This window comes from Sturnus vulgaris, chromosome 31 (assembly GCF_052056855.1).
Source record: "Sturnus vulgaris isolate bStuVul1 chromosome 31, bStuVul1.hap1, whole genome shotgun sequence".
In the NCBI taxonomy this organism is placed as follows: Eukaryota; Metazoa; Chordata; class Aves; order Passeriformes; family Sturnidae; genus Sturnus; species Sturnus vulgaris.
Genome location: NC_142273.1, coordinates 1,404,897 through 1,429,689, shown reverse-complemented (window position 1 = coordinate 1,429,689; position 24,793 = coordinate 1,404,897). Strand labels below are relative to the sequence as shown.

General features: G+C 61.8%; 6 protein-coding genes across 17 annotated transcripts; 2 read left to right on the top strand and 4 right to left on the bottom strand.

Moving 5' to 3' along the window:
- Window positions 1–654: 654 nt before the first annotated feature.
- On the bottom strand, window positions 655–2,431 carry PMVK (phosphomevalonate kinase). Its single transcript, XM_014892847.2, has 5 exons — window positions 2,300–2,431; window positions 2,095–2,158; window positions 1,327–1,479; window positions 1,130–1,259; window positions 655–916 (listed from the first exon to the last, which is right to left on the bottom strand). Exons 1-5 carry the CDS (start codon window positions 2,410–2,412, stop codon window positions 780–782), a joined length of 597 nt encoding a protein of 198 aa, XP_014748333.2. The 5' UTR covers window positions 2,413–2,431; the 3' UTR covers window positions 655–779.
- Window positions 2,432–3,693: 1,262 nt separating this feature from the next.
- Window positions 3,694–7,266, bottom strand: PBXIP1 (PBX homeobox interacting protein 1). 4 transcript variants are annotated; one of them, XR_015808854.1, is made up of 12 exons: window positions 7,197–7,266; window positions 6,557–6,635; window positions 6,227–6,338; window positions 6,075–6,142; window positions 5,837–5,981; window positions 5,531–5,743; window positions 5,425–5,448; window positions 5,279–5,352; window positions 5,069–5,194; window positions 4,466–4,979; window positions 4,009–4,331; window positions 3,694–3,928 (listed from the first exon to the last, which is right to left on the bottom strand). XR_015808854.1 is itself a non-coding variant. In XM_088181093.1 (11 exons), exons 2-11 carry the CDS (start codon window positions 6,614–6,616, stop codon window positions 3,871–3,873), a joined length of 1,851 nt encoding a protein of 616 aa, XP_088037219.1. In that variant the 5' UTR covers window positions 6,617–6,635; window positions 7,197–7,266; the 3' UTR covers window positions 3,694–3,870. The 4 variants fall into 4 exon arrangements, 2 of the variants coding, with proteins under 2 accessions (XP_088037219.1, XP_088037218.1); XR_015808853.1 differs by lacking the exon at window positions 7,197–7,266 and having other exon boundaries at window positions 6,227–6,288; window positions 6,557–6,849; XM_088181093.1 differs by having other exon boundaries at window positions 4,009–4,979.
- Window positions 7,267–7,426: 160 nt separating this feature from the next.
- PYGO2 (pygopus family PHD finger 2) lies at window positions 7,427–9,346 on the bottom strand. 2 transcript variants are annotated; one of them, XM_014892802.2, is made up of 3 exons: window positions 9,181–9,344; window positions 9,053–9,102; window positions 7,427–8,977 (listed from the first exon to the last, which is right to left on the bottom strand). In XM_014892802.2, the coding sequence occupies exons 1-3, from the start codon at window positions 9,302–9,304 to the stop codon at window positions 7,904–7,906; spliced, it is 1,248 nt and encodes a 415-aa protein (XP_014748288.2). In that variant the 5' UTR covers window positions 9,305–9,344; the 3' UTR covers window positions 7,427–7,903. The 2 variants fall into 2 exon arrangements, with proteins under 2 accessions (XP_014748288.2, XP_088037226.1); XM_088181100.1 differs by having other exon boundaries at window positions 9,053–9,346.
- Window positions 9,347–9,629: 283 nt separating this feature from the next.
- SHC1 (SHC adaptor protein 1) lies at window positions 9,630–19,875 on the bottom strand. 7 transcript variants are annotated; one of them, XM_088181095.1, is made up of 13 exons: window positions 19,813–19,875; window positions 13,952–14,113; window positions 13,639–13,709; window positions 13,283–13,346; window positions 12,904–13,023; window positions 12,422–12,475; window positions 12,261–12,312; window positions 11,951–12,077; window positions 11,685–11,853; window positions 11,445–11,505; window positions 11,154–11,321; window positions 10,805–11,067; window positions 9,630–10,541 (listed from the first exon to the last, which is right to left on the bottom strand). In XM_088181095.1, the coding sequence occupies exons 1-13, from the start codon at window positions 19,852–19,854 to the stop codon at window positions 10,413–10,415; spliced, it is 1,482 nt and encodes a 493-aa protein (XP_088037221.1). In that variant the 5' UTR covers window positions 19,855–19,875; the 3' UTR covers window positions 9,630–10,412. The 7 variants fall into 7 exon arrangements, with proteins under 7 accessions (XP_088037221.1, XP_088037223.1, XP_088037225.1 ...); XM_088181097.1 differs by having other exon boundaries at window positions 11,154–11,318; XM_088181099.1 differs by lacking the exon at window positions 19,813–19,875 and adding an exon at window positions 19,706–19,795.
- A 121-nt stretch (window positions 19,876–19,996) lies between these two features.
- CKS1B (CDC28 protein kinase regulatory subunit 1B) lies at window positions 19,997–20,919 on the top strand. Of its 2 annotated transcripts, XM_014892805.2 has the most exons (3): window positions 19,997–20,128; window positions 20,471–20,598; window positions 20,665–20,919. In XM_014892805.2, the coding sequence occupies exons 1-3, from the start codon at window positions 20,070–20,072 to the stop codon at window positions 20,715–20,717; spliced, it is 240 nt and encodes a 79-aa protein (XP_014748291.1). In that variant the 5' UTR covers window positions 19,997–20,069; the 3' UTR covers window positions 20,718–20,919. The 2 variants fall into 2 exon arrangements, with proteins under 2 accessions (XP_014748291.1, XP_014748290.1); XM_014892804.2 differs by having other exon boundaries at window positions 20,471–20,919.
- A 304-nt stretch (window positions 20,920–21,223) lies between these two features.
- On the top strand, window positions 21,224–24,166 carry FLAD1 (flavin adenine dinucleotide synthetase 1). The gene is made up of 7 exons (XM_014892845.2): window positions 21,224–21,417; window positions 21,514–22,261; window positions 22,706–22,853; window positions 23,047–23,145; window positions 23,234–23,423; window positions 23,794–23,867; window positions 23,949–24,166. The coding sequence occupies exons 1-7, from the start codon at window positions 21,256–21,258 to the stop codon at window positions 24,082–24,084; spliced, it is 1,557 nt and encodes a 518-aa protein (XP_014748331.2). The 5' UTR covers window positions 21,224–21,255; the 3' UTR covers window positions 24,085–24,166.
- Window positions 24,167–24,793: the final 627 nt, after the last annotated feature.

Below are 24,793 nucleotides of genomic sequence, written 5' to 3'. Positions count from 1 at the left end.
ACCGGGTTGCACCGGGCGCCAGTACCCCCGTGCGTCCCGACGGACAAGTCCCGAAAGACCCCTCATCTGTTTAACCCATTGGGCTCCCCCACGGGCATCCCTCCTCCTTTTATATAATCCCTCTTAATCCGTTTATAGAGGCTGGAGATTACGAGCAGCAGCTGGAGCAGGTGCTCCCATCCTGGGGCTGGGTCACCCCCAAGGATGGGGGGCACGATGTGTGCGTCTCAGGAGGTCCCCAAGGTCGGGGTCAGGGTAATGGTAGACCCAGAGTATGGGATACATACGTATAGATGTATAAAGGGCCCTAATCCCCCCTCAACACTCGCAGCCCACCCGGGAACCACCACCGCCACCCCCCACCCCCCTCCGAGCCCAGCTGTTGCTGGAGAGAGCAGATATAAGTGTATGAGTTTGGGAAGCAGATAAGCTGTAGGGAATTGCTAGAAACCTTATTAAAAGATACTAGGGCAGCTAGAAACCTCATTGAAAGACACCATGAAACATCCAGTTGGTGACCCCCCCCTGCTTGGACAGAAGGTATTGAACTGCACTTCTGCCTCCCAAAAGCTGGGAAACCCATGGAGGGGGTGGGGCAGGATCACCTGTGTGTCCTTTCCCCAGGAATGAGACACAGGCCCAGTGTGGCAGCGGTTGTCAGTGTCAGAGCTTTATTCCAGACCAGGAAACATTAGCAGGAGCTGGAGGGGGAGATGCTGAGGGGCTGGAGAGAAGGGGAGGATGATGCAGTCCCCAAGCCCCAGTCGAGAGACATGGAGCTATAGGCTACTGCGGAGTGACTGCACCAGCATCTCCAGCTGCTCACCCAGGGCCACCTTATCCCCGTCATTGGTGATCACCCAATCAAAGGCCACTCCCTGGTCCAGGCCACACTCAGATTCAGCGTCGTCCACCCCTGGTAGCACAGAACCCAGGGAGGCCCCAAGGATGGTCAGGATATGTTTATCTGTACCCCTCATCATGACCTCATCCCCCAGAGCTGGGGGCCTTGATCCAAAGCCTCTTTCTCCCACTGCCAAGGAATGGTAGCGGAGGCAGCAGACCTGTGCCCATTGGGCAACCCCAGTTTTGGTGTCACACTAGGTGAAGCTGCCCCTCACTTGCTCACCAGTGACAAAGACCCAGTTCCTCCTCTTCCTTGTCTCCTCAGTAGCCACCACCCGCACAGTCTGCACCGCATCCCCATAGGCATCCCGGAACCACTCCACATCCGAGAGGCGCCGTGTGTCACTCACCACCTGCACAGGGGCTCCATCAGCACTTGTGCTCTGTCCCCAGTGCCCCTGTGAACTCCCCAAAACTCACCCACACTGGCTGCAGTGCCCCCTCGACTGCTGCCCGGCAGAAGAAGCCAGGGTCAACTTGGCGCTTCTCCTCGCCCCAGCGGATCATGTCCTGACGGAACATCTCCTTGTAGGTGCTGGCATCCAGGAGTCGCTGAAAGTCGAGACCATGCTCCTGTGGGGAAGGGGGTTCAGTAGGCATGTCCTGGGCCAACAAGCATGGCATGGCACGGCATAGCCATGGCTGTTGTGACATGCCATGCCTCAGCACAGCCAGGTGGAATGGGGTGGCTCAGTACAGCATAGCACGCAAAAGCTTGGCACAATGCGGTACAGCATGACTGTGGGATGGCACAACTTGGCACAGCATGTCCTGACATAGCTTGGTGTGTGGTAGCATGGCAGAGCTCAGCACAGCATGGCAAAGCATCAGATGGCACAGCACAGTGCAGCAGGGCAGGGCACAGCTCAGCACTGTAGTACGGCATGAGCATGGGAAGGCATAGAACTGCAAAGCACACACTCTCGCACATCTCAATGTGGCATGGCATGTCAGTGTGGTACGCTATGATGGTGAGATGGCACAGCATGTGAGATGGCACAACTCAGGACGGTGTGGCTCTGTCATGGTTGGTACGGTATAAGCGTGGCACGGCACAGCACGGCAGTGCCCGGCACAGCTCAGGACGGTGTGGTTCTGTCATGGTTGGTACGGTATGAGCGTGGGATGGCACAGCACGGCACAGTGTCCGGGCACAGCTCGGCGGGGTGTGACAAGGCTCGGCGGTACCTTGGCGTACTGCTCCTTGAGGGGCCCGGAGAGGCGCAGAATGGTGCAGACGTCGGGGCCCAGCCTGTGGGAGAGGGTTAAGCGGGACGGGCACTGGCACTGGCTCCACTCGGCCAAGTCCCAGCCTCCCTATCCTCCGGTACTATCCGCACACCCCGTGCCTTCCCCGCCCACACTCCGGGCCGAGTCCCGCCCCGCCCGGTACCGGTTCCGCAGCTCCTCGGCCACGAAATCCTTCCCCGATTTCCTCTTCCCGCTCAGCAGCAGCACCACGCGCGGCGCCGCCATCGGCGCCTCCGGCCCCGCCCATGGCCCCATTGGGCCCGCCCATGGCCCCATGGGCCCCGCCCACGGCCCCGCCCAAATGGCCCCGCCCCCGACGGGACCCCCGTCTCACGGCGCCCCCTCCCGGAAAGAGCCAGCACGGCAGCGAGGGTGCCCGCGAATCCCCGCGGGGATATGGCGGGTCCTGCCCCCCAGCATCCTGTCCCCCCAGTATCCTGTACCCCCCAGTAGTCTGTACGCCCAGCACCCTTTACCCCTATTCCGTACTCCCAGCATCCTGTACCCCCAGTATCCTTTACCCCCAGTATTCCGTACTCCCAGCGTCCTTTACTCCCAGTATTCTGTACCCCCCAGTAATCTGTACCGCCCCAGTATCCTGCCCCCCAGTATCCTGTACCCCCAGTATTCCATAACCCCCAGTATTCTGTACCCCCAGCATTCTTTACCCCCAGTATTCCATACGCCCCAGTACCCTGTACTCCCAGCATCCTTTACTCCAAGTATTCTGTACCCCCAGTATTCCATATCCCCCAGTATCCTCTACCCCCAATATCCTTTACTCCCAGTATTCTGTACCCCCTGTATTCTGTACCCCCAGCATTCTTTACCCCTAGTATTCCATACGCCCCAGTACCTTGTACTCCCAGCATCCTTTACCCCCAGTACCCTGTACCCCCAGCAGCCTTCTGCTCCCTATCCTCCCCTTCCCCCAGCACCCGCACCTCCTCCTCACACCCTCCATTCTCCTCTGAAACTCCCTTTCCCCAGCACCCTGCTCCTCCCAACATGCCCTTTCCTCCCAACATTTGCATTCCCTCAGCACTCTTCCCCCTACTTATTGCACTTCTGCACTCCACTTTCTTCCAGCATCCATTTCCCCCTATACCCCCTTTTCTCGCTGAGTACCTTTCCTCCTCAACATCCCTATGCCCCCTCAGCACCCCACTTTTCAACTGCCCCTCACTTCCTCCAGCACTTCCCTTTCCTCTTCGCTATTCCTCCTCTAAATCCTCATTTTCCCCCAGCGCCTCCAATAGCCTTTCTTCTCCCCCAGCAACCCCCTTCCCCTCTAAAAGACCGTATTCGTCTCTGCCCCCCCTTTTCACCTGCACCCCCTTTCCCCCAGCAGCCCTTCCTCCTCCCTGCACTCCTTCCTTCCCTCTCACAGCACCTTCTTTGTCCACACCATTCGTCCCTTCTGCTCTCCCCTTATTTGCCCTATTCCCCCTCTGAATCCCCATTTTCCCAGCTCTCTTCCCTTAGCACCCTCCCTTCCCCCCATCCCCAGCATCATTTTCCCCACACCCACACAGCTCTGCCCAGTGGTGACTTTATTCATGGTGGCAGTGCAGCATCACACAGTGCATTTGGTGGAGGATGTGGCCCTACTTCTACTTGGCCCTACAGGGAACAATGGTAGCACCCAGACCCCCACAAAGAGCACGTGGGGAGCCCTTGCGTGGGGGTGCTGGCACACTACTACACTTGGTTCTACCCACGCGTGCCATGCTGCCTTGGGGCTCTCTGGCTCCACACGTTCCCGGAGGTGCTGCAAGAGAAGGGGAGGTGTGATGGTGTGCAGGAGGGGGGAATCCCTGGGGGCCCCCAGCACCACCCACCCCAGCTCACCCACTGTAGTGCCGCAGCATGTACTCCTCGAAGCCATCAACTGCCTTCTTGTTGCCCCACTCCTGCCACGCCACCTCCTCAAGCAGCTCCTCCACATCATCCACAAAATCAACAAACCGCAGGCGGTCGTGGGCAAAGACACCGTCAGCCCTAAAGGCCCCATCAAGCTGCGGTGCCAGCCTTCCGAATTGTCTCCCCAAGCCCAGCTTCCCCATGAAGCTCTCCAGCAGCTGCAGGAATTGCACCTTCTGCACCGGCTCCAGTGCAGCCCCAAGCACTTCCTGGCCTTCCTTGTGGGCACAGTCTGTCACCCCAGAACAGCCCTGTGGTGCCCGGTACCGCCTGAGCCGGGGCAACTCACGGGAACCATGCTGGGGGTGGCTGTGAGACAGCTTCCCCCAGGCTTTGCCTGGCTTGTGTTCACGGGGGGCTCGGGGATCCTTCTTGTGGGGTTTACCATGTTCTCTCCTCTCCTGCTCATGGGGGGACCCCCTGGTGCCATGCTGTTTGTGCCACCTGTTCTCCTTCTCCACCTTGAATGGCTTCTTCCAGGATGTAGAGAAGGATCCCAACCCCTCCGCCTCCAGCACCTGGCCCAGGTGCTGCTCCAGGGTGCTCAGTTCCTCCACGAGCCCCTTGAGATCGCCAGAGCCCCGCACACGGTCCAGGGCGTCCGCAAGCTCCTGCCGCAATGAATGCAGACTGCCGTGCTGCCGTGCCGCGGCCTTGCCGTGCACTGGCGCACCTGTGGCATGTGGCTGCTCTGCTGGTGGCTCCCTGGGGCTGCCTGGTGCCCCTGGAGCCTGCAGGCGCCGCAGCTCGGCCCGGGCCTCCCGCAGCGCGGCGACCTCCCGCTCCAGCGCCATGCGCAGCCGCGCGTTTTCTGCGGCCAGACTCTGCTGCTGTGCTCCGGCTGCTGCCGCCTCACCCTCGCTCTTGTGCAGCAGTGCCCGCAGATCTTCCTTGTGGGCCTGGGGCAGGGGTGGGGGGGATGTGAAAGAGGCGGCAGCGGGAGAGCAGCACCAGCACACAGCACTGAAACATGGCACTGGGCACCAACCTGTAGCTCCGCCTGCATGAGCCGGATCTCTTGGTTCTCTTTGGCCAGCTTGTCCAGGAGTTGGCTCATGGACTGCACACTCTGTGAGTCCCCAGCATCTGGCAGAGGGGGCTGCTGCTCAGACTCCTGGAGGACAGGAAGGTTGGGAGCCTTGGGGATGTTGAGGACACCCTCTGCCCTGACTCAGCCGTGCGTGAGACCCCTCCTTACATTGCTGTCTACGGACAGCAGAGACTCCTGCTCCTCAGCAGCCAAGTCCCAGCTCCTCACACTCTCCACAGGGCCTGCAGAGGAGGACATGGGTCTGAATGTCCAGGGTGCTGCAAGATGTGGGTGGGTCTGTCACCTGTACTCACCATCTGCCACATCGTAGATACCACCTGGGGAGAGGAGGAGATAATGAGGGGGATGTCTGGACCCTACCCTGTCCCTGGGACCTTAGCCACTGGGACCCCCACTTACCAGTGATGATCAGCAGCCCCACAGCAACCAACGCCAAGGCACCCAGCAGGTACTTGCTCATATTGAGCCCATCATCACCAATGTCCGGTGTCCCCCGGTGTGGGGCAGGCGTGACAGTGGGGGGCCCAGGGTGGGGCTTGTGGCCCTGTCGCCACCGCAGCCCCTCCACGTTATTGTCACTACTGGTACAGCACACGTCCTCCACTGTTGGCCCTAGAGGGAGATGGGGGGTACCTCCAGAGAGGGCCTACACTTCAACACTGTCAGCACATATTCCCCCAGGCCAGTCCCCTGTGAGACCCAGACCTGCTTGAGGGGTGTCAGGGCAGGGCTGTGGCTCAGCCTCAGCATTCGGCTCCTCCTGCTCATCACCTTCCAACCTGCTGGGTTCTGCACAGTCATGCAGGGCAGGCACTGCCCCCTCCCTGGAGTCCTCACATTCCTCTGGGTCCTGCAGACATAGGCACCGGCACATGGGGTGTCCCTCTGTGGGGAGCAGCCCACCAGTTCTAACTCAGCCCCAGGCCTCCGGGTTCTGACTCACCCCCTGCCTGCTGCCCTCAAGGCACAAGGTCCGGCTGGGAAAGGTAGTGGCACCATTGGTGGTCACGCCTAGGGAGAGGCAGAGCATGGGGATGACACAGTGGCACAGCAAGGTGACACCAGGCTTGCCCCATACCCATGGTGGCTGCCTGCCTGTGACTGTCTCCTGGGTGCCTTCATCCTGCTCCTTCTCCTCCGGTTCCTCATCATCAGACCTGTGGGAGGTTGAGTCCTGCTCTGGACCCACTGTGTCAATGGGCAGACCCTACGGGAAGGGGGGGACATAGGGAGACACCTTGAGCCCCGACCTCCACGTGCCCCATTCTCCCTGCAGCCTCGGGCAGGCTCTGAGGAGTGTGCCTAGGGGTCTCCAGCTCTGGGGGGCTGCCTTAAGGGCCACAAGGCATGGGGTGCATAATTCTGGGATGTTGCCCTGGAGATCTCAAGCAGTGAGGGTCTGCTCTGGGAGTTGCCAGTCCTCACCTCACTGCCCGCCAGTACCCAGCTGCTCTCTGAATCTCGGGGATCCGATTTCTCCGCCATAGGGACAGTCCAGCGCTACCTGCAAGAAGACAGACGGGCGGACGCGCGGACAGCGGGACATGACCCAACTCCCAGTACCAGCTGAATGTGACCGGGAGAACCATGGTCCCAGTACAGCCCCGCTGTAGCTGGGGAGTTTTTAGGGAGCTGTCCCGGTGCACCGGCTCTGCGGCTCCACCCCCACTGACACCAGCTGCCGTCGCGGGGTATTTTTAGCCGGTGATGCCGCCCAGCAGGTGGACGGGAGACGCGGAGCCTGGCGTGGGGAAACCAGGGGCCCCGGTGGGGATCGCACCGTCCCACAGCAAAGCGGCAGTATTGGAAGGGGGTCTCGAGCAACCCCTGCCCCTTTGCCGCCCCCCCCCCCCCCCCCAACCCCCCCGCCGCCGCCGCCACCACCCGCCCAGGACCCAGAACCGCCCTGGGAGGGGTGACGACCCCGCCGCTGACAATCCCCCCCCTCCTCTCCGCTTCCCGCGGCTTCATATCCGAGGTGCGCCTGCGCCGCTGATGAGCCCCGTCCCGACGGCGGGTCCGGCCTGGCAGGGGAGCCGCCGCCCCCCCGTGCCCCGGGCCGTACCTGCACCCGCCGCGTCCTGCCGGGAACTTTCCCCGGGGCCGCCGCCGCCCCCGAGCCAGGGCGCGCACGTGACGCGAGCAGCCAATCATAGGCCGCGGCGCGCGGGGGGGCGGGAACAGCGCGCGCGGCCCCGCCGGTACCGAACAACCGGTCCCACGGCACCCCCACCCGTTACCACACACACACACCCCGACACCCCCGGACACCTGCCTCGGACAGACACCGACACGCGCGTTTAAGAGTTTTATAACGACGGTACAAAAATTTCCATTAACGATTGGCTAAAACGGACGGACCTGGGGTGGGGAGTGGGTACCGGGAGCATCCCGAGCACCGGAGCAGAGGGCACCGGGACTGCCCTGTGAATGCGGAAGGGGGCACCAGGACCGCTGCACAGCCCAGGAGGTGCCCCCTGCAAGGGCAATGATCTAACTGGGGACAGCACTGTGGAGCACCAGGAAGCCTCAGCCCTCACAAAGCCCGTGCGCTGGGGCCAGAGCCTTGCCCACAGCAAGGGCCTGACAACGGCATAGCCAGCACCGTCCCAGATCCCCTGGTGGGTCCCGGTGGCAGGCAGTGCCTGGTGAGCGGCCACAGCCAGTGCATGGCAGTGCCTCTCTGGCTGGCAGGGGGGCGACAGCTACAAAAAATGGGGGTTTGGTCCTAAATCAGTGGGGGAAAGCTGTACATGGCAGCTATATGGTGGTTCAGCCGTCGTTGGCAGTCACCAGCTGTCCCATGCCCTCCCGGATGTAGACCGACTGGATCTCCTTCGTCTTGAGGCAGAAGTCGCAGGCCCAGACAGCAGAGGCCTCAGTGGTGAGCAGCCCGTAAGCATTCTCGGTCATCCCTGTGCACTCTCGGTGGAACCACTTCTGGCAGGAGGCCTCGCACAGGATGGCATCCTGGTCATCGTTCACCTCGTTGCGACAGGCCCCGCAGGGGTACACAAGCCCTGGTGGTGGCTGGTGCCCTGAGGTGCTGGTGGCCTTGCCAGGGGGTGGCAGTGGGAGGCTATTGGTCTCAGGGGTGCTGGCACTGCGGCCAGCACTGTTGGGGGCGAACCCAGGCTGTGCCCCATTGACGGTCGCGGGGGAGCCCGAGTGCTGCTCCTGGACGAAGGTGCTGGGGGGAGGGTTCTTGCCCCCCTCTTCGCTGCTAGTAGGGAAGCTGGGATCCGCCCCAGGGAAGGGACTGGCTGTGGGGGGCAGGGGTGGCATGTTCTGCCCGGGGCGCTGCATGGGCGATTGTCCAAAGAGGTTGCTAGGTTGGCTGAAGCGCTGAGCCACTGCTGGTCCCCCGGGGGGATTGAGGGCTGGCCCAGGGCCCATGTCCCCCCGCGGGGGCTGCCCCATAGTAGGGGACATCATGGGCCCAAAGCCCGCAACAGGCCCCTGCATGAGCTGCCCCATCGGAGGGCTAAAGTTCTGTCCAAGGGGCTGGCTGAAGGGCTGCCCGGCGAAGGTCAAGCCCCCCGGCTGCACGTAGTTTGGATTCTGGGGGGGCATGCTAAAGGCCGGGCCCATCTGCCCGGGGGCGAAAGGGGGGGCTTGCCTCCGCAGGGGCTGGGGACCCCCGCCGTAACCGGGGGGAACCTGCGGCGACATCCCCCCTTGCACGCGGAAACCGCCGAAGGGGACAGGGCTGCCCAGGAAGGGGGCAGGGGCCGCCCCCACTTTGGGGGCCCCGAAATCATCCTCGAAGGGATTGGAGGCCACCAGGTGGTCCACCATGGGAGTGGGCGGCGGGGCGAACTCCGAGAGGTGCGAATAGGCAGGGCCCTGCGGGGAGAAGGTGGCGGTCAGGGTGGCTGCAGCCTGTCCCCGGCCCCCGAGCCGCCCCAAGCCCAGCCTTACCTGCGTGTTGGACTTGCGCCGCTTCTTTTCGGGGCTCTTCATCTGCAGCCCTGAGGGGACAAGGGAGGCCGCGTCAGCGGGGCCGGGGCGACCCCCACCCACCCCGCTCCCGGCCCACCCGCGCTCACCTGCCTTCCCTTGCTTCCGGCCGGGCCCGCCGGCGGCAGCGCTGCCCGCGGGGTGCGGGGGCCCCGGCGGGGGCGGCGGGGCTGGGACCGCTCCCTCCAGCTTCTCTGCGTGCGGGGCCGCCATAGCCCTCACAGCGCGCGCGTCGCCGCCATGGCCCGACCGGAACCGGAAGCAACGCAGGGCCAATCACACCGCGGGGGGGGCGGAGCGAAACGCGCAAGATGTGTCAATCACCGCAGACTCCCACCCTACCCCTCGGTCGGACCAAACCAAGTGCAGCGCGATGGAAGGGGGGGGGGGGGTACAGTGAAAAGAACAGACCGGACAAACCACGTATGAGGTCCTGGGGGGGAGGGGAAAGAAAAAGGACGAGCTGTAGCGCCCATAGGGTTGCACAGGAAGGAACCACCCGCCCACAGTGACCCCCCAGCTCACACCAGCCAGGGCCTAGAGAAATACCAACTTTAATACAACCGCCAGTTCCTTTGGTATAGCGGGGCCAGGGCCCTGGGGCTGCGAGGGGCGGGGATGCGCTTTGGCTTGGGGGGAGTTACACTGTGCATGCAGGGGGGGTCCTCCCGCCAACCCCCCGGGGCTGCCAGGGCTGCCCGTGCCCAGCCGGGACGGGCAGGGAGGAAGGGGACTTGGTGGCACATATCCTGGAGCACAAGCATGTCACGGATGGGGTACAGGGTGCTGGGAGCACGGGGGAGGCTCTGTAACCAGCCCCTGCTCTTGCATAAGAGTGTGGGACCTGCGGGGTCAAGGCACAGAGTTAACACATAAAGTGATCCGGTACAGTCGAGGGCCTCGTGCTTGGAGGAGCAGAGCCCCCCAGAGGCCCCCTCCTTGGCCCAGGGGCCAGAGGTAAGGACAGGCTGCCTCTGGCTCAGGGGGACTCAGCCCTGCCAGTCTGAGCCCGTGCTGGTGAGCACAAGAATGGCTGTGGCACGACAGCAGGGCTGGGTTTTGGTAGGAGCTGAGCTGCTCTGCAAAGGCTGGAGCTGGAGGGGCAGGGGTTTTGCAAGAACAGTTCCCCACCCTGCAGGCACTCACAGCCTGAGCCCCCCATGGCCACCAGCTCCATGTGGTGAAGAGAGGCCCTGTCCTCAGCCAAGTCCATGCTCAGTCCTGGTTGGAGCACCTAGAAGAGTCTGAGGGCTCCCTGAGGCATGGAACACGGCCAGAGGGCTGCGCATTGGGGGTGCTGTGCACTGGGGTCCCCAGGCGCTCACAGTCTCCTCTCCACTGGCTGCTGCAGGCACATCTCACTGCCGGCCGAGATGATGGGCAGGTGATTGTCCATGTGGTAGCTGATGAGGTGGCTGACACTCTCAAAACGATGATCTTTTGTCCGCACCTGGTGGGCCGGAAAAGGAGTGCTCAGGAGGCTGTCAGTGCCCATGTGAGGCCAGAGCCACCACCCCCCATGGCATGGGCAAGGCACAGACCTAGGGCTGCAGTCTCAAACCCGTGCTCCACCAGGCCCTCTCCATCCCCAGTCAGCCCAGAGTTCTCCCCTGATAAGCAGTGCAGAACCCAAATCCTCCAGTGGCTCTCATAACCCTTAGGACCTCCCCCCGCTGTCCCAAACTCCATTCCCAGGCCCCTACATGGACTCACCACTCCCTCGGGATCGACAAGCAGCAAATGCTTGGGCTGTCCACCCTGCAAACCAGTCAGCACATACTGGCCCGGGGTGGTGGTGCTCTCCCGCACCAGAAAGTCTCCGTTCACCTTCAGCAGCTTCTCAGCCTCCTTGCGGTTCATTTTCCCATGGTACCAGGGCTCCCGTCTCAGCTGCTCCTCCATGGAGGCCACCACCTGGGCAGGGGGCAGCCCCACAGGCACAGACGGGGGCACACGCAGGGCATCTTCAAAGGGCTCTGCAAGGAGAGAGGAGCAGGGGAACCATGAACAAGCACACAGCCACCTATCCACTACCCTGGCTTGTAGTTATTGTCCCACTCACTCATGTCAAAAAGGTCCCTCTGTGTGCTGCCATTGGCTGTGCCTGGGTTGCTGGCAGCTGAAGCTTGGCGTGTCTTGTCTATGTTCTGCACGTTGACGTAAGATGGGTCATCAAACAGGTCTGTGCGGCCAGATGTGCCTGCTGGAGCTGGGTATTTCTCTCTCCCTGCTACCAGGAGCACTGTGGTCAGCAGGGCTTCAGCCCACCTTGGCACCCCCCCACCAGTGCCCATCATCAGAGCAATTGAGATCCATGAAAGAGGATAGACACTGGCCACACCTATCACATTACCTTGGGCAGGAGCATGCTGCTTCTGGGGGTCATACTCCCCACCGGATGACTGGCCGACAGGCTGCAGGGAGAGACAGTGATGAGTTCCCACCCCCTTTTATACTCATCCCCCTTCCTGCTCCCCACTCCCCAAGCTGCCAGAGACACCAAGGAGACATGAATAACCCTCAGCAGAACCCATGGCCCTACATCTCCCTTTTAAGATGGTGCCTCCCCAAGAAGACATGCCCAGAGCCTCACCAGCGTGGCACCCAAGTGATTTGGGGTCTGAGCAGCCCCATCCTGCAGCCGCATGTCCACGACCCCCCCAATGGGAGGCTCCTTGCCAGGGAAGTCGTTGTAGTACTGGTGATCTGGGGCTGGTTCCTCCTCTTCCTCATCCCAGGCAGAGCCATCAAACCCTGCCATTCTGGGAGAGCACAGTACAGATAAGCCTGTGACAGCAGCCACAGCTGCATCCCCTCTCCAAAACCATCTTCCTCCCTGTGACACAACCCTGGTCTGACCTGTCGTGCGGAGTCACCAGCTTTGGAGGGTTCTTCAGGTACTGCTTGAAACGCAGCTCAAAGGCCTGCCCAATGGTGCTGATCACATCCTGTGCCAAGCCTTCAGGACACTCCAGGATATGGCAGGCTGGATAGAAAATGGTGGGATGCAATTGTGGAACTCCAGTACTAAGGTTCTTCACCCCTGAGCCTGCTCTGCACACCCCAGAGCTTTCTTATGGGTCATCCAGTTTCCCCCCGCTACACTAAACTGATCCTGAACACCTCCAAAATGGGGCTTTGGCATTGAGGACCCTTGCAGCACCCTCACCTCTCTGATTGACGGGGTCTTTGGCAACATAGGCAACATATTCGGCTGTGTCCTGTGGGTGAGACAGCAGCAGTGAGACAGGGCTGCTGGGGAGCACTGGGCCCAGGAGAGGGCAGGAGAGGCCCCTACACAGGGCATGAATGGGGACCCTGAGTACTCACCGGGTCTCCCCCTGATGCGAAGGATATAGACTGCATGTGGTGGTTGGCAATGATCTGCAAGGTGGAGAGTTTGTTGGACACAACCAGGGATTTCTTGTCACCCACCCAGAGGTGGCACATCCCACTCCTCCCAGGGCTGACCCACCATGAGGGTTCAAAATCCTCCAGAGCCCTGGTTATGAGCCACAGACACCAGGAAAAGGACTGGGACATCACTGGGAATGGTGTCAAAACCAGGAGATCTGGCCCCAGGCAAGATGAATTGGGTCTCACCATCTCCAGGAGAGATCCCACAAAGCACATGGGATATTCCTCCCACCTCTTCAGCCCCAGGAATTGCGGGGAGGTGGGCACTCATCACACAGCCCATCCAGACATTCCCTGAGGAGGCTGGGTACATCCCCTGCCCCAGCAAGACTTGGGGTGAGGTACATGAGGATTCCTGCTTGTCCAAAGCCAACCCAACCCCTCCCCATTCTCACCTGCTTGCAGTCTGAGGCCATGAGGTTGAGGCTGCTGGTGGAGATGGTCAGGGTGATGGGCATGCCTGCAAACTTCAGGTTGCTCTTGCCCAGGATGGAGTTCAGGGAGCGGCTGCAGGGCTAGGGGCAAACACTAGTGTAGAGAAGGGCTCCCCAGACCAGACAGCCCAGCAGCAGGAGGACAGGGTACTTCCCACTGCTTCCACAGCAGAAATAGGTACCTTGTCCTCACCACTGGCTCTGGCCCAAGCCTCAGCTGGGAGATCAGAGCCCTGGGCTGACCAGCACACCACTGCCAGTTGGGCTGGGATGTGGTCCTTGGCCCTGTGCCCAAACCAGCCATGCACACTCCCCCAGCAGCTTCCCAGCCAGGCCTCACCTTCCGTCTCCTCACGGCTCCCTTGGCACCAGGCACAGCCTCACATACCAGCCCAATGGCCTCCCTGTAGGGAGTACAGTGAGATGTCAGTCCCCACAGTGCCTGCCTTGCCCCAAGACCCCCCAACCACAGGACTGAGGACACGGGGATCAGCACAGGAGAGAGAGAGAGACAAAGCGGAAGCTCTCAGGGAGTGCCAGCTGGGGCTCTTTGGGTGGACAAAGTGCACTGGAATTAGTATTTGATGGGCTGCAGCAGCCCCTGGCCCCCACTGAAAGCCCCATGTGCTACCAGGAGCTTGCCTAGGGCTCACCCCTCCCCAACAGGAGCAGCCTCTGGGGAGAGGCAGAACTCACCTGGTCACCTGTGTCCTGGTGTTGAAATCCAGAGCCCTCATGGACTGGAGCACTTCCACACAGCCCATGTACTGTGCAAGAGAGCAAGGTGAGCTTGGCTAGCCATGGAATTTGTCCCCCATGCAGTCAGGGAAGGGGCTGGGGCCTCAAGCATGCCGGCTCTGCAGCAGTTAACTTCCCTGGGTATCTCACTGCCCATTGCCCCGCCCTGTCCCCCACCCCTCCCTCAAAGAGCATGGTGCATCCTATCACCAGGAGGTCCTAAAATCCCCACAGTGACCCTTCCCACTCTCCTCCACTCCCCAGCACTCACCCGGACGTGGTAGGAGACCCCGGAGCCCATGACCTTGTCATCAGGATGCAGCCAGCCACGGGTGGGCTTATTGACAAAGCTGCCGTGGCGGGTCCATTCATCACCCCCCAGCTGGCCACCTTCCACCCGCGTCTTCTTCCCACAGCTCAGCTTGTTCATATCCTGAGAACAGACAGTGACAGGTCTCACTGAGCCAGGGCTGGCAGCACCCCCTGGCACCAGTGCTGGCATCCCAAGGGGACCAGGTTCCCCTGGGCTGCTGCTGGCTGAAGAGCCCCGCAAGCTGAGCAAGTTGGCAGGATTGGAGAGCTTCAGGTTGGCCATTTTGGGGAAGAAGGAGCAGAGGGTGGTAGGGCTCTCCTCAGGTGAGAGCTCCCCAAGAGGTGCAGCGTGGCTGAGGGAGGAGGAGGACAGGGAACCAGGCAGAGACCGCATGCTTGCAAGGGACTCCACTGGGGAGGGCGGGACTCCCAGGCCCGCCACGGCCTCCTCCGGAGAGGAGACAGACTCGTTCCGCAGGTGGCTGTATTTGCTTTTTTGCAGGAGATCCATGCTGGAGACAGGAGAGAAGGGCCACAGCCGCCCTGTCCAGAGTGGCGGTAGGGTGGATGCAGCTAGCTGGGCCTCACAGGGACCCCACAGAGAGACCGAGTGCCTGCAGCCGCCGGGAAGCTGCCCCCAAGCAGAAGCCTCGGCTGAGCTTTGTGCTAGGTCCACGCCAGCCCGGCATGGCTGGCAAGGAGAGCTGGGCGTGGGCTGCTGGGCAGTGGGTCCAGGGGCTGCCCAGCACTGTGCAGGCACAGCCGATCAATCGTGATCGGCGTCAGGAAGGATGTGCAGATCCGTTCAGACTGAGAGCAACACACCACAGCAGGGAGGAAATGGGGCTGCAGCGACACTCTGGGGAGCCGCTGGCACAGGGAGGGGAGCTCAGAATGCTCTGTCCCCAGCCTGGAGGTCCTCAAGCCCCTTGCCACTCCAACACCGGGCCAGCAAAAAATCCCATTATCTTCATCCAGGTCCAGATCCAGCTCCCTCTGCCCTGCTGCTGGATTCAGCTCGGCCACCCTCCGCCCCACAGCTCACTCCAGCCCTCTGTGCGGCTGCCCGATAAGAGAAAATCAAAAGCATGAATATTTAAAGCCCGGAGATGAGGCAGACACAGAGCGCATCCAAGCCCATCCCAGCCCTGCTCCGAGCACTGTCCAGGAGGGAACAAGGTCCTTCTGTGGCAGCCAGCGCCACCCAACCCACGTGCCGGTGATGAGCAGCTGCTGTTGGCTTGCCGGGCTCTGCCGGGGGGAGCAGCGATGCTGAGATGACACCAGTGCTCGCAGCTTCCTGGAATACAGGGACAAGCAGTCCTTTGAGAGCACAGATCTTCCCTGGAGGGCCGGTGGGAGAAAGAGGAGGACGGCCAGGAGTAGGATACAGGTAGGCTGTGCGCTGGGCAAGGCTGGGCTCAGCACGGCTCCCCAGCCGTGGTGGGGAGCCTGTGGGAAAGGCTGCAGCTAATCGCTGCTGCTTCCCGCATCCCAGCTGTTCCTCCCGGGAGAAGAGATGAAGGGGCTGCGGCTGATCGGAAGAGCTGTGCTGACTCACAGGCGGCGGGGCAGGCTCTGCCCGCGGCGCGGGCTGCGCTGGGGCTGGGGCGCAGCGCAGGAGGGGCTCCCGGCGAGGGGTGGGGACGCAGCGCTTATCTGGAGCAGAAAAATCAAGGTCACAGGCGGAGCTACCAGGAGCGGGCGGCAAGAACGTGCCGGGGCCAAAGTCGGCCCCTTCAACCTCGGGAAGCTGGGCAACGCTCCCACCTGTGGATCAGGGAGGCTAGGGGCAGGTCTCCCCTGTTCCCCATCACTGACGCACTTGCATGCAGTAGGAACTTGGGCCAGCCCGACTGTGCTGCCTTCCACAGCCTTGGCCCCACTGAGGGACAAGAGCTCTTTCCCCTCCACCATCTATGGGATGAGGCAAGGAGTTCAGACAGAACCCAACGTCCTGACACACCACAAACCAGACCCTTACCAACCACCAGGTGCTCTGGCCACCAAACCAAAACTGGGTAAATCCAGGCCAAGGAAAAGGCTCTCCCTGCTTGGAGCCTTTGCCCAGCACTGCTTGGTACTGGCAGCTGCCTGCCCCACTTCACAAAGCCTGGCATATTGCCATGGGGACAGGGAAAGGAAAGCCAGAACAGGGCTAGAAATTGCCACCTACTTGATGCGAGGGGCTGTGGCACGTGACAGTGGGCCTGTCACTGAAGCATCTCCCTGGCCACGCACACTAGCTCTGTGAATGCCGGCCCCCCTCCCCACCTCAGCCATGGTGGTCCCACAGGCACAGAGAGCCCGTGCTGGCTGTTCCACAAAGTGCTTGTCCCCTCCAGGGGCCCCCGGCTGTTTGGCGCTGTGACCTTCCTGTGGCCGCAGCACCACTCCTCTGAAGAAAAGCAGGAAGCCCGGAGCCAGGAAGTCGCTGGCCCGGTGAGGGGCCAGTACAGCCCTGCTGCTAGGGAAGCCTGGCTGGGCGGCATCAAGTGGCCACGGAGCAGTGATGTTTGCCCATGAGGGACTGGCCATTGGTTGATGTGGGCCTGGGCTTGCCTGGCGTGGCAGATCTGTGAGCCCTGATGCTTCCTCAGGATAAGAGCAGGAGGGAATTGCAGGGGGGCAGGAGTGTCTCCTTGGCCCCTTCTCACCACCCCAGGGCTTGGAGCAGCTATTACCTCCAGGCAGCAAGGGGCTCATGAGCCTCCCAGCTGAAGCCCCTGCTCAGACACATCTTTGCTTTTATAAGCTAGAGTAACTCCCGATTTTCTCAGAACCTTCGAGGCCAGTCTATCCACATCACTCAACAGCCTGTGACAAGATGCATCGCAGCTCCCAGCCCTTAGAGACCAGAGGTGCTATCATGATAGCCCCCCCCAGCCCCAGAGTCCACCCCAGGGCATCAGAGCTCCCTCCCAGTGGCCTCAGTGCAGAAGGCAAACCTGGAGATGTGCAAAGGCACAGAACACTGGCCCTACCTGAACAGGCAGTCCCAAGCCCCATATCACAGGCTGCAGCCCTTCCCCTTGCCAGGCAGATACCAGGAGCTCCTGCCTGTGCAGCAGAGTATGAGCAGGGCACCTGGAACAACTGCCCCCAAGGAGCTCTGGGGACACATCCTGGCCCAGCTGCTCCCCATGTGCCCTGCCATCACAGGAAGACAATGGATCATAAGAAAAAGAAGGATGTGGACTACTTTCAGGCACCTGAGACTGGGACTTCACACACTACCTGAGGCAAGGAAGAAAAGCAGAGTGGGGACACTCAGGGCTCCGCTACCAACATCCTCCCTGGAAAAAGCTGGAAGCTGAGTCAGAGGCCTGGAACATGCCAGTGATTTGGCAAGAAATTGCAGCAAGGTGCAGATGGCCACACATACAAACCTCACCCTGGGCAGAAGACCCCCTCTGTCAAACTGCAGCCAATGCTGAACTTCTGAGGCAGGGGTTGAAGCAAAGGAGAACATTCAAATCCAGCCATCAGCTGATTTTTCCCCCACGCATCACAGCAGCATCAAACAACATTTATGCATTCCTGCACGCAACCTCTCCTTCTTTCTGAAGAGGGGGTTAGGAGATGCCAGTGGAGATGTGGGGAAGAGGCTGGAGACCTCCCAGAAGACAGAGGAGGCAGGCAGGATCCACCACCGAAGCCACTTAGCCCTCCACCGAAGTCCTTACCACATACTCCATCGCCGGCGGAGGGCAGGGCAGGCCCCGGGCAGGGAGCAGAGACACAGCCCCTCTCGTCTGGCACTCCGACCTGCGGTTCGGGGACAAACAGGGAGTTAGCCAGCCCTGTCCCAGCCCGCTGAGGTGGGGGCCATGGTGCCAAAGGCAGACCCTGCTCCTCCATGCACAGGTGGATGGGGCTGTGGCTGCTGTGCAACATGCTGCTAACACAGAGGGAAAGAAAACTGGAAGCCACCTTCTTCCCACTGTAAATAAGATGGAGATGGGATGCACTGGGACAGGAACACGAGGCTGAGCCTGGCACTGCTTGAACCCTGCTCACATTTGCTATTGGCAAATGGTATCGGGGGCCAAGAGTCACTCTGTGACCCAAGACAAGTGTCGGAACCAATCGCTGCCCAGCCCAAAAAACTACTGGAAAGCCACGTGCAAGGAGGGAGAGTGAAGGCAACTTAGGGGGGCAGAGCTACCCCTTCCTCCACCCCCTCAACTAGCACCCTGATGCAAAATTATACACAGAGCCTCCCGGGCTGTGTTCCTTCCTCCCAGGGGACCAGTGAAGACAGGAATCATGGAAAGATTCTACAAGGGGTGAGCTGGCAGAGGCAGGAAGCTCTGAGAGGGAAAACCAAGGCAAGCAAAGCAGCAGATCAGGAGATGCTGCTCTTCTCACTCCTACTCCCACTGCCCAGCTGAGGCAGTTGAGGCCAGGCCAGTGGAGCAGTGCAGGGCAGCAGACATAATTTACTGCTTGGCAGCAATTGCACCTTTATCTGCAGCCTGTGCGAGCTGTCGCCATTAGCCTGGAAGGCAGCGAGATAAGGAGGGCTATGCATGGCAATGGCAGTGGAGATTGACCCCTGCAGTACTACACCACTGCCAAGCAGAGGTGACAACCGGGCCCTTTGGACATCGGGCACCGAGGCTGGTGGCAGGGAAGGAGCATCTGGACCTGGAGCCAGAATGCTCAGCCTTACCGAAGGCCATATGTGTCCCTCCTGAGGATGGGACACTGCTTTGCACAGCTCCAGGGTAGCCCAGGCAAGGCATTCCCCCACCAAAGGGCAGTGGGTGGATCCTCATGCCCCGCTTGGCGGAGAAGAGATGGCATCTTCAGCCCCTGTTGCAGGCTGACGCCAAGACAGACCTGACAAGCACTGACAAGAAGTGTCCTTTGCCCACAAGACTTCTGCAGCGCCAACGTGGCAAGCAGGGCCCAGGTCACGTTTCCTTGGAACCCGTGTCCATGGTCTACAATCTGTGTGGATGACCCCATCTAAGAGATTCAAGAGGAGAAGCAAGAACAGATGGACACAACACACTGCTGGAGGGCAGACACAGATCTGCAAGGGGGAACACGTACCCGTTCACAACAGTTATTTAGGCTCCAGGTACTCACTGCTGCCTTACTCTGAAGCACAGAAGGCAGGATGACAGGAGGGCAGACTCCAGCACCACAGAGGCCGAGGAACCCTCTACACCCAGCCGGTGCCCCGTCCCTGCTGAAGGTCATGCCAGTCTTGGGGCTCGGGGTTCTCTCCAGACCCTGGAGCACCGCTACAGCTCTACACCTCCTTCCCGTGTATAGCACAGGGTGGGGCGATGCAAGCCCGAGGCCCAGGCACACGCAACCAGCCGCCAAGTCGAGTGGGTCATCCCAAGACCTTAGCACAGCACGGTACCGGCCCCTCCAGCCCCCGTCGGGCCGCATACAGGAGGGTCCGGGCCTGCCCCGCAGCTAGGCTCCCTCACGCTAGGCAAACGAGGCAGCTGGGAAGGGCGGCTCGGCCCTCACAGCACAGGGAGCGGCGGCGTCTCGCGGGCGGCTGTAGCAGGACCCCAACTCGTTCCGCGGAAGGCGGCGGCGGCGAGCGACGCGGCCTCAGTCCGGCGACACTGCGTACGCGGGGGCACCGCGGGGGCCCGGCCTTGGATCCCGGGCCCTGCGCGGGTCCCCCCCCGCCCTCCGCCTCCATCCGCGCGCGCCCTCACCGCCCCGGCCGGCGCGCGCTCACCGGGCACCATCGGTCACGCGCGGGTCTCACGCCGCTCTCCGCCGGTCCCGCGCTCGCGCGCCCCCGCTCCCCCGGCCCCCCCCCCCGCCACACTCGCCGCCACTCACTTCCGGCCCGCGCCCCTCCGGCGTGGCCCCGCTGCGCCCCATGTCACGTGACTCACGAGCCAATCACGGACGGCGCCTGGCCCGCGGGAAGCGGCGCCACGGCCTCGCCGCGTCGCGCGCGCTTCGGCCAATGGGCAACAGCCCCGCCCCGCTCCGGCGCAGCGCCAGCCAATGGACGCGTGAGGCGGCGGTGTTTGAAAGCGCCGCGGGGGGCGGGGGCGCCAACGGCCGCCGAGGGAGGGCACCGTGGGCCTGTCATGGCGCACAAACAGATCTACTACTCCGACAAGTACGATGATGAGGAGTTTGAGTACCGGTACGGAGTGGGAAGGGGTCCCGGTAACATCTGCTTGATAAAGATGCAGGGATCTCGGTTAAGGTTTATTGGGGCGAGGGAGGGAAATGCCTCGATAACGTAAAACGGTGGGGTGGAGAGGCCATTAACGGCTCGCTAGTGGGAGAGGAGTGGTAGGCGAGTCATGGCTCTCTAGTGAAGAAAGAGGGGAATTATCCTGGTAACACGGGAGATCCCGATCAGGGTTGTGTATGGGGTCACGGTGCTCGTCCCGTTAACAGCTCCCCGGTAGGGAATCTCCGTCCTGGGGAATGAGGGGTTGTTGGGGGTGCCCCGGTGTTTACTGAGAGATGCGGGGCGCAGGCACGTGATGCTGCCCAAGGACATCGCCAAGCTGGTGCCCAAGACCCACCTGCTGTCGGAGTCGGAGTGGCGGAACCTGGGGGTGCAGCAGAGCCAGGGCTGGGTCCACTACATGATCCACGAGCCAGGTGAGCCCCGCGGGGGAGCGGGTGGCGCCCAGGGGGCCCGGCCTGACCCTCTCTTTTGCCCCGCAGAGCCCCACATTCTACTCTTCCGACGGCCATTGCCCAAGAAGCCAGAAAAGTGAGTGGTTCCTGGTGTGCCGAAGCTCCCAGTCCTTCCACGCTGAGCAAGCACCTTCCTCCTCCTTCTTCTCCACATTTCTCGGGGGCTTCACCCCCTGACCCTCGATACTGCCTGGGCGCCGTTTTGGCGACTCGGCCTTGGTTCCGGAGGCCCTTCCCGTTGTTGCGATGCCTCCAAAGCTTCAATAAAGTTATGTTTGTGAACCCTGTGTCTGTAGTGCAGGATGGAGGGCGAAGGGGTCCCGGTACCGTGGAGTCTGTCCTGCGTGGGTTCCCGAGGAGGGCTTCTCGGAGTCTTGGGGGGGACACGGACGGACCCTCCCCGTGCCCCCCGGAGACGGGGGCGCACGTGCCCTGGTCCGCCGGGCACGGCCACGGAGATGGAGCTGGCCGATATCCCCGTCCCCCCGCGATGGTTCCGTCCCCGCAGGTCCCGCCTCCCGGCCAATGGGTGCTGGCGAGGCCGCTTGACGGACGTGCGGGCCGGCCCGTGAGCGCGCGGGGCGGTGTCGCGGTGTGCGGGGCTGGCTGGGCGGCTCCATGTGGAGGGTGCTGCGGGCTGCGCTGCGGGCTACGGGGCGAGTGGGCGGCCCCCTGAGCGCTGCCGCCTGTCGCCCCATGGCTGCTTCGGGCCCTGCGGCGGTGGCCCGAGGTTCCGCCAACACCGCCGGTATCATCGTCATCGGCGATGAGATTCTCAAGGTGCCTGGGGGTGGGCCTGGGTTGCGGGTGTGGGGTGGGCTGGGGCCTGCGCCTGGGGTCGGGGCACCCCGCCGTCATGGTCTCCGTTCCCTTCAGGGCTACACGCAGGATACAAACTCCTTCTTCATGTGCCGGCGACTACGTGCCCTTGGTGTGAGTGTCGCCCGGATCTCGGTGGTGCCCGATGACGTGGAGGCCATCGCCAGTGAGGTGGCCGCCTTTGCTGCCCGCTTCACCTACGTGCTGACTTCCGGGGGCATCGGCCCCACGCACGACGATGTGACCTTCGAGGCTGTGGCTAAGGCCTTTGGGGAGAAGGTCGTCCTCCACCCCGAGCTGATGGCCTTGGTGCACAAGTTCTTTGGCAAGACGGAGGTGCAATGCCCAGAGATGAAGCTAGCTCGTGTCCCCGAGTCCTCCCGCCTCAACTATGGCACTGGCAACACGTTCAAGTACCCATTAGTCAGTGTGCGCAATGTCTACATCTTCCCTGGCATCCCGGCACTGATGGAGCGTGCCCTGGATGGCCTTGCTCACCTCTTTCGCAGCAAACAGACCCATTTCCACTCCCGCACCATCTATGTGGCATCCGATGAGATGCTCATTGCGCCCATGCTGGACAGGGCTGATGCCACCTTCCGAGGCCGTGTCAGCTTCGGTTCCTACCCAGACTGGACCAGCAACTACTACCGTGTGAAGCTGACCCTGGACTCAGAGTCGGAGCAGGACCTGGAGGAAGCGTATTGCTTCTTGATGAGGGAGCTGCCGCCGGGTGTTGCTGTGCCGTCGGTGACAGACTGTGTTTCTACAGCAGCTGTGAAGGTTTATGGCCTGGCTGAGTCAGGTACTGCAAAGAGGTGCTGCAGCACAGCTCTATGCCTCCATGCTTCTCCTATGCAGCCTGTCAGGGCTGGGGCAATGGGAACACCAGCCTGGGAGCAGAGCTTGACTTGTATTGTGCTGGGAGGCATGAGGGGTGCTGCAGCTGCAGTGGGCTTCATCCCATGCAGGTGGGAATGGGACCTGTAACCTCAGGGCTGGTGGTGGCAGGGTCTGAGAGCACAGTGTACAGCAGTAGCAGCAGCGCCACAGTTCCCCAGTGCCCTCAGGATCCCTGTCATGTTGTAGCCCAGATCTCTGGGTTGAACAAGCTCTTGGCTGTGGTGCCAACAATGGCTCTGCTATGTACCTGTGTATGAGATGTATCCAGAGGGTGAAGTGCCATAGGCCCTGGGGCCGTGCTGAGGCAACATGAGCTGGGCAGGCACCGACTGTCCTGTCCTGGCAGGCTCGGCCCTGGGGCAGAAGGTGGCAGCAGCCCTGCGAACCATCGAGGAGGCTTTGGACCAGTACAGCCTGGTCCAGCTCTGCGTGGGCTTCAACGGGGGCAAGGACTGCACAGCCCTGCTGCACCTCGTCCATGCTGCTGTGCAGAGGTACCCACGCATGGGGCTCCAGGCTGGGGCAAGGCTGAGGGGTCCTGCAGACTCTGGCCAGGGCTCTGGGGCTCTTGCTTGCTCCACCCTGAGGCAATGTGTGGATTCCTGGGGTCTAGCTGGTGGGGACTGGATGCTACCTTGCCTCCAGTTGCCATTGGTCAGAGTCCAGCTGCACTGGGTCTCTCTGCAGGCGGTTCCCAGCCAGGCAGGAGAGGCTGCAGGTGCTCTACATTCGCATTGTGTCGCCGTTCCCTGAAATGGAGCAGTTCATTCAGGCAACAGTCCAGAGGTAGGAGGCAGAGTGGGGTGGGCTGCTGCACAGAGGGTGTGCAGTGTTGCTTGCAGCCTGCAGACAGCTGCCCGCCCTGCCTGCACAGGTATGGCGTCCAGCTCTGCACTGTGGAGGGCTCCATCCGGGAGGCGCTGGCCCATCTGAAGGAGCAGCAGCCACAGCTGGAGGCTGTCCTGATGGGAACACGGCGGACGGACCCTTACTCATGCACCCTGACCCCCATGTGTGTGACAGACCCCGGCTGGCCCCCTTACATGCGGGTGAACCCCTTGCTGGTATGTGGCCTCTACCTGCTTTGGGGCTGGGACCGTTGCTACAGGGCTTGGCAGGGGGACCCGATGGCGCTGGGAACCAGCAGTGATCCACCCCTATCCTGGACAGCTTCTCTCACAATTCTCACTCTCTCAGAGTATTTGCTGCACCACTGTGCAGCTGTGGGTGCCCCTTGCTGCAGCAAGGCTGCTGGGTGCTGTTTGCCTGCTGGGGGATTTCCCTGTGTTTGGGGAAGTGCTGGGAGGTACAGTGGTGCTCTGATGACCATCTGGCTATCCCAGGTACTCTCTAGGAAAGTCTGACTTGCTTCCCTGGGAGACAAGGGAGCAGCCTTTTGCCTCTGCCTCAATCCCTGCCTAATTCTGCCTGCAGGACTGGACCTACCGGGACATCTGGGAGTTCCTGCGCAAGCTCTTTGTCCCCTACTGTATCCTTTATGACAAAGGGTGAGTGCCCAGTGCTGCCCTTCTCGTATGCACAGGCAGTGCCCCTGGGTGCAGTCCTGCAGCTGCTTCTTCCCTCTGCAGCTACACATCCCTGGGGAGCATGACCAACACACAGAAGAACCCAGCACTACGCTATACTGATGCTCAGGGCCGGGAGGGCTACCGGCCTGCCTACGAGCTGGAAAATGAGGAAGAGGAGCGCACCTCCCGCCAGTGAAGGGCCACGCTCTGGGAGGCTCCACTGGAATGCTGCTGAGAGTGACATTGAATAAAGTTGCTGCCTGTCAGCAGTAAATAAACCTGCTGCAGTCTGCACTGCACTGGCACGTGGCTTTGTTGAGCCCAGAGGGCTCCATGGGGCAGGAGTGGGAGGAACAAAAGGGTCCCCAGGTTCTGCCCCCTCCCTGCACCCACTGTTGGGGAAGTTTTGGAAATGTGGAGAATGTAGCAGGTTCCAGTGCTTGCCAGGGCATGTCACCACTGCTGCCTCTCCCACCGTGTCAGATCCTGCTGATTCCTCATGGGCCATGCACCTCTTCTGGACCATGGCAGCCTGTCTGCAGGGCGCTCCCCGGCAAGTGGCACGGGTACAGGCACTGGCACTGCCAGCACCCACTGCCACCTCCCTGGGGCTGCGCCTGGGCTCTTGGTTGCTGCGGCTTCTGCGGGAATGCATCTACCTCCTTCTCTGCAGCTGGTGCATCCGTGAGCTGCTGGACTAGGGAAGGGCCCCCCTAGTGTCACAGGACCCCGTCAGCCCCTGCCTGCCCTGGTGCTGTGGGTGAGTTACCTGCCTGCAGCTTCACTTGACGTGGTGCTTGGAACATGACAGGGGCCTGGCTGTGGTGTTTGGGGGTGGCAGAGCCCAACCATGGTGCTCCTGGAGGGAAAAGGGCCTGGCTGTGGTGCTTGAGGGGAAGCAGAGA

Excerpts from the sequence above, each read along its gene's own strand:
- SHC1 (XM_014892836.2), bottom strand. The coding sequence starts at position 14,503 with ATGGATCTCCTGCAAAAAAGCAAATACAGCCACCTGCGGAACGAGTCT. Across the intron at positions 11,068-11,153 it reads GAGGGACCTTTTTGACATGA|AGCCCTTTGAAGATGCCCTG; the intron begins GTGAGTGGGACA and ends CTCTCCTTGCAG. Across the intron at positions 10,542-10,804 it reads TTGTCGATCCCGAGGGAGTG|GTGCGGACAAAAGATCATCG; the intron begins GTGAGTCCATGT and ends CCGGCCCACCAG.
- CKS1B (XM_014892804.2), top strand. The coding sequence starts at position 20,070 with ATGGCGCACAAACAGATCTACTACTCCGACAAGTACGATGATGAGGAG. Across the intron at positions 20,129-20,470 it reads GATGAGGAGTTTGAGTACCG|GCACGTGATGCTGCCCAAGG; the intron begins GTACGGAGTGGG and ends TGCGGGGCGCAG.
- PBXIP1 (XM_088181092.1), bottom strand. The coding sequence starts at position 6,720 with ATGGTTCTCCCGGTCACATTCAGCTGGTACTGGGAGTTGGGTCATGTC. Across the intron at positions 6,289-6,556 it reads GGGTACTGGCGGGCAGTGAG|GTCTGATGATGAGGAACCGG; the intron begins GTGAGGACTGGC and ends AACCTCCCACAG. Across the intron at positions 5,353-5,424 it reads TATCTACGATGTGGCAGATG|GCCCTGTGGAGAGTGTGAGG; the intron begins GTGAGTACAGGT and ends CCTCCTCTGCAG.
- PMVK (XM_014892847.2), bottom strand. The coding sequence starts at position 2,412 with ATGGGGCCATGGGCGGGGCCGGAGGCGCCGATGGCGGCGCCGCGCGTG. Across the intron at positions 2,159-2,299 it reads GCCGAGGAGCTGCGGAACCG|GCTGGGCCCCGACGTCTGCA; the intron begins GTACCGGGCGGG and ends CCTCTCCCACAG. Across the intron at positions 1,260-1,326 it reads GGGCACTGCAGCCAGTGTGG|GTGGTGAGTGACACACGGCG; the intron begins GTGAGTTTTGGG and ends GCCCCTGTGCAG.
- PYGO2 (XM_088181100.1), bottom strand. The coding sequence starts at position 9,304 with ATGGCGGCCCCGCACGCAGAGAAGCTGGAGGGAGCGGTCCCAGCCCCG. Across the intron at positions 8,978-9,052 it reads GGCGCAAGTCCAACACGCAG|GGCCCTGCCTATTCGCACCT; the intron begins GTAAGGCTGGGC and ends TTCTCCCCGCAG.
- FLAD1 (XM_014892845.2), top strand. The coding sequence starts at position 21,256 with ATGTGGAGGGTGCTGCGGGCTGCGCTGCGGGCTACGGGGCGAGTGGGC. Across the intron at positions 21,418-21,513 it reads TCGGCGATGAGATTCTCAAG|GGCTACACGCAGGATACAAA; the intron begins GTGCCTGGGGGT and ends CGTTCCCTTCAG. Across the intron at positions 23,424-23,793 it reads TGCGGGTGAACCCCTTGCTG|GACTGGACCTACCGGGACAT; the intron begins GTATGTGGCCTC and ends TTCTGCCTGCAG.